This window comes from Prunus persica, chromosome G8, assembly GCF_000346465.2.
Source record: "Prunus persica cultivar Lovell chromosome G8, Prunus_persica_NCBIv2, whole genome shotgun sequence".
Classification (NCBI taxonomy): Eukaryota; Viridiplantae; Streptophyta; class Magnoliopsida; order Rosales; family Rosaceae; genus Prunus; species Prunus persica.
The window spans coordinates 16,067,296-16,072,073 of NC_034016.1; the positions used below are offsets into that span (position 1 = coordinate 16,067,296).

The 4,778-nt window shown below is 39.7% G+C and overlaps 1 protein-coding gene across 1 annotated transcript; it reads left to right on the forward strand.

Annotated features, from left to right (window-relative positions):
• LOC18767038 (probable beta-D-xylosidase 5) lies at positions 762–4,344 on the forward strand. The gene is made up of 5 exons (XM_007200197.2): positions 762–1,599; positions 2,024–2,193; positions 2,361–2,458; positions 2,569–3,333; positions 3,479–4,344. The coding sequence occupies exons 1-5, from the start codon at positions 910–912 to the stop codon at positions 4,150–4,152; spliced, it is 2,397 nt and encodes a 798-aa protein (XP_007200259.1). The 5' UTR covers positions 762–909; the 3' UTR covers positions 4,153–4,344.

Consider the following 4,778-nt stretch of genomic DNA (forward strand, 5'->3'; position numbering starts at 1 on the left):
TGTGTTTGGCAACTAGTGGCTAACTTTTCAATCTGTTAGGTGAAAAATAAAGTTGAAACAAGAAATTACCATAAACATAATGGGAAATGTCATATATACAGCCCCATTAATTGGAGCTTAATTGAAAGGACTTACCATCACACAAAATGATTTCATCATAAAATATGCAATGTTAATGGCTGTGAACAGAATGCTAGAGCCCTACAGATTCACTTATGGATTGCTTGTGTCGGCTTAAACCCAAAAAATAATGCAAAAATATATCATTTTTTAACTTTGTGGAAGAGGGATTTATGAACGCTTGGAAGTCTATAACTTAAAACAAGTCTACAAAGCAATATAGCTCAGGTGATTAAGAGCAAGGGGCTCGTATGATAATCAGATGCATAATTCTTTTTTTGATAATCAGATGCATTATAAATTTTTAATCTGGAATACAAATCCCATAATAAAAAATCAAATCAAATAATCTCACACAAGTAAATAGCAAGATCATTTATCATTGGGTTTGCCCTATTTTCTCTTTTCTTTTTCTCTCTCTTTTTGTTATAGACCAAAAGTTATTGCATCTTTGCCGCGGGGTCAAGGGTGTGGATATTGTTGGTCCATGAGTCATGACCCCCCCATGTACATGAGAAGTGCCACTGAGAGAACAAAAGAAGCTTTTGTTTTGCCTAAGCATCATCATAAAGATCATTTGGTACCACCTAAAGCAGAGAAATGGCCTGACATTCTCTCTTTCTCATTTCACAAGCAACAGCCCAGTTACAGCAAAACAAATAGAAAGTTCGAAGTGACTTTGGCCCTTAGCCTTGAAGAGCTTCTAGTATAAATAGCAACAATGCCTCCTCTTAAATCCTCAAACCAGTTACAGAGAAAAACAGTATAAACCCACAAATCAAAGAAGCCATGAAGAACCAAATCCAAATCCTCTTGTTTCTTTCACTTTCATTTCTCCTAATTGTCCCCATTTTCGCACAACAATTTGCATGTGACAAGAAAGATTCAACAACTAGCAAATTTGCCTTTTGCAACAGAACCTTGTCGTATGAGAACAGAGCCAAGGACCTTGTGTCACGCCTTACTCTCCAAGAAAAGGTGCAGCAGCTAGTAGATAATAGCGCAGGCATAGCTCGGCTAGGCGTGCCTGCCTATAAGTGGTGGTCCGAGGCACTTCATGGTGTGTCCGATCTTGGCCCGGGCACCAAGTTTAATGGCACTGTGCCTGGTGCCACTAGTTTCCCAGCAGTGATTCTATCTGCTGCAAGTTTTAATTCATCATTGTGGTTAAAGATGGGGCAGGTTGTATCAACTGAGGCTAGAGCCATGTACAATGTTGGTCTAGCCGGATTGACATATTGGAGCCCGAATGTTAATGTGTTCCGCGACCCTAGATGGGGCCGCGGACAAGAAACACCTGGGGAGGACCCGCTGGTGGTGTCGAATTATGGAGTGAATTATGTCAGGGGTCTGCAAGAAGTGAGTGAAGGGAAAAATGCTGGTGGTGATAGGCTAAAGGTCTCAAGTTGTTGCAAGCATTACACTGCTTATGATGTGGATAACTGGAAAGGCGTCGATCGATTTCACTTTGATGCCCAGGTATATACACCCTGCTAGCTAGTCTCTTCTTTTTTGATAGATTTATTTGGTCTTACGGTGACATCTTGATTCAATATTAGGAAAAGTTCGGAGGAACTTTAGTAAATAAGGGAAACTTGTTCTTCTGTGGCTTGATATTCCCACAACAAAAAGAAAGAAAAAAAAAAATATGGGGTAATCATATTACATTATTTTCCTTAATTATTCATTTTCAAGAAGAATAAATGATATTTATATTCACAAGGAGATCCATCTCTTTTAAAATGCCAGGAGTTCTTGTTATAAACAACTATTTGCTTGGGTCAATATTCAATGCAGATAAAAAAATTATTAATTATATTTTATATTCATAATTCATCTTTCTTAAGACACAAGAAAATTTGGGTACAAATGACCATATCCTTGCTGCTGGAGTGAATGGCAGGTGACAAAGCAGGACCTGGAGGATACATATCAGCCACCCTTCAAAAGTTGTGTAGAGGAGGGCCATGTCAGCAGTGTGATGTGTTCATACAATAGGGTCAACGGGATTCCCACTTGCGCTGACCCGAACCTCCTCCAAGGGGTAATCAGAGGTCAATGGGCTCTTGATGGGTAATTTTCTTGCCTCTCAAGCTTTAGAAATGTAATTTAATCTTAGCTTATGCAAATTTGATCCTAAATTTTTAATTTCGTCAACAGTAACTGGTTTTTGTCACCTAACCCTTATGGTCCTTGTCTGACTGTTCTTTCTTTCTTTTTTTGTGTGCTCGTATGAGCAGATATATTGTTTCAGATTGCGACTCGATCGAGGTATATTATGATGCCATCCATTACACTGCAACACCTGAGGATGCTGTAGCCCTTGCCTTGGAAGCAGGTACTGGAATTGCAGCCAAAAAGTTGCGAGCATTTTGTGAGAAATCAAAAGTACTTCAACAAGAGCTTTATAATTGATCTTACATCATGTGTTACAATGTGATCATGCAGGTCTAAACCTGAATTGTGGGAACTTTTTAGGACAGTACACAGAGAATGCGGTTAACTCGAAAAAAGTGGATGTATCTGTGGTAGATCAATCCTTGATATACAACTACATAGTATTGATGAGGCTTGGATTCTTTGATGGTGACCCTAAATTGCTCCAGTTTGGAAAACTTGGTCCGTCTGATGTGTGCAGCAACGATCACAAGAATTTGGCACTTGATGCTGCTAAGCAAGGCATAGTTTTGCTAGACAACAAGGGAGCTCTTCCTTTGTCCTCCAAAAAAATCAAGAACTTGGCTATTGTTGGACCTAATGCAAATGCCACTGATGTTATGATAAGCAACTATCATGGCATACCATGTAGCTATACTAGCCCTTTACAAGGGCTACAGAAGTATGTCTCTGCCTTGAAATATGAGCCCGGGTGTAACGGCGTGAAATGTACTGACGAGAGCCTTATTGGGGCAGCAGCTCTGGCCACTGCCACAGCTGATGCAGTAGTGGTGGTAGTAGGACTGGATCAGTCCATTGAAGCAGAGGGGCTAGACAGAGAGACCTTGACATTACCAGGGTCTCAAGAAAAGCTTGTAAACCAAGTTGTTAATGCAACAAAAGGAACAGTCATTTTGGTCATTATGTCAGCTGGCCCAATTGATGTTTCTTTTGCCAAAAATGTGACAAAGATAGGAGGGATAATTTGGGTAGGATATCCAGGTCAAGCTGGAGGAGATGCCATAGCTCAAGTCATATTTGGAGACTACAATCCAGGTTAATTTTGACCCTCTTTAATCTCTATGAAGTGCTTCAATATGAGATTAAGCTCAAATAATGGTAAAATTTGTCTCAGGGTTATCGATTTGTTTAACTGATCATAAGTGGTAATTTCTTTTTTCTTTTTTACCACAATGTGTAGCTGGGAGATCACCTTTTACATGGTACCCTAAGGAGTATGCAGACCAAGTGCAAATGACAGACATGAACATGAGAGCCAACAAAAGCAGAAACTTCCCTGGAAGAACATACAGATTCTACACTGGAAAAACCATCTATGAGTTTGGTCATGGCCTAAGCTATTCAACATTCACCAAGTTCATAAAATCAGCACCTTCCACTGTGCGCATCCACTCAACTCCCATTTCCAGCCCACATGCTAGCCTTCTTGTTTCCAACTCCACCACTCAACCGATTTCGAATCCTGCTTCCAGAAGCCCTTTCATTGACATATCAAGAGTGCAGTGCCAGAAACTAAAATTTGACCTTGTTGTTGGTGTGAGGAACAACGGGCCAAGGGACGGAAGCCACGTGGTGCTAGTGTTCTGGAAACCGCCAAGCTCGGGGATGTTGTTTGGAGCACCAAACCTGCAGCTGGTGGACTTTCAGAGGGTGGAGGTGAAGAATTGGCAGGCAAAGCTTGTAACCATGAGGGTGGATGTGTGCAAGAGACTGAGCTTTGTGGATAGAGAAGGAAAGAGGAAGTTGGCCACTGGGAAGCACACAATTCTGGTTGGTTCTCCTAGTGAGTACCAAGTGAAGCACATTCTCAATTTTAGGCTGGCTAGGAAAGGAGAAGTGAGGGAGGCTTTTTAACTTTATAATTAACAACATCTAATTAGCTACTTACTTGCAGCTAGTAAATAAGCAAATAGCTCTGCAACAGTAAGAATCATATGATTAAGATTTATTATTTCAAGGGTGTAATGCAAATTTTATTGTAAAAGGATCTATAAAGTGAGGATTATAAAAAAAAGTAAATAAAAGGATTGGTGTTTTTCATCTCAAGATTTGAATTCTTCTGGAGCATGTATAACAAAAGTTGTCCTACCATGAAAAATATGCAAACCAATAATGTGGCATTCGGTGTGCATCTAAACTGAAGCAACACATGAGAAATTCATACTTGATAGACAATCGTAGACGAACATGGATTGCACAGTAAGTCTCGCACTCATGAACAACTCAACATGCATGCGTGAACAATTAATGTTAGCTAAATTCCTTATAATTGTACATGTGATGTTCGCCGTTATCTAATAGATAACATATTTTAAAGTTGGATGCACTGAAAAACATCTTGATTACTTTGTTTCAAGTTTCAACTACCCTTCAACCAGCTCACTTTTTGGCCAAGCTTCTTGTTTGAGACCAATTCAGCATAATTCAATTCACATTAAGTGCTTAATAGTTATGTATATCAATCAAATTAAGCTACCTTT

What these genes read in the sequence shown, in the direction of transcription:
- LOC18767038 (XM_007200197.2), top strand. Translation starts at nt 910, where the DNA reads ATGAAGAACCAAATCCAAATCCTCTTGTTTCTTTCACTTTCATTTCTC. An exon ending in GATTTCACTTTGATGCCCAG is followed by an intron (nt 1,600 to 2,023) that starts GTATATACACCC and finishes AGTGAATGGCAG; the next exon opens with GTGACAAAGCAGGACCTGGA. An exon ending in ATTTGGAGACTACAATCCAG is followed by an intron (nt 3,334 to 3,478) that starts GTTAATTTTGAC and finishes CACAATGTGTAG; the next exon opens with CTGGGAGATCACCTTTTACA.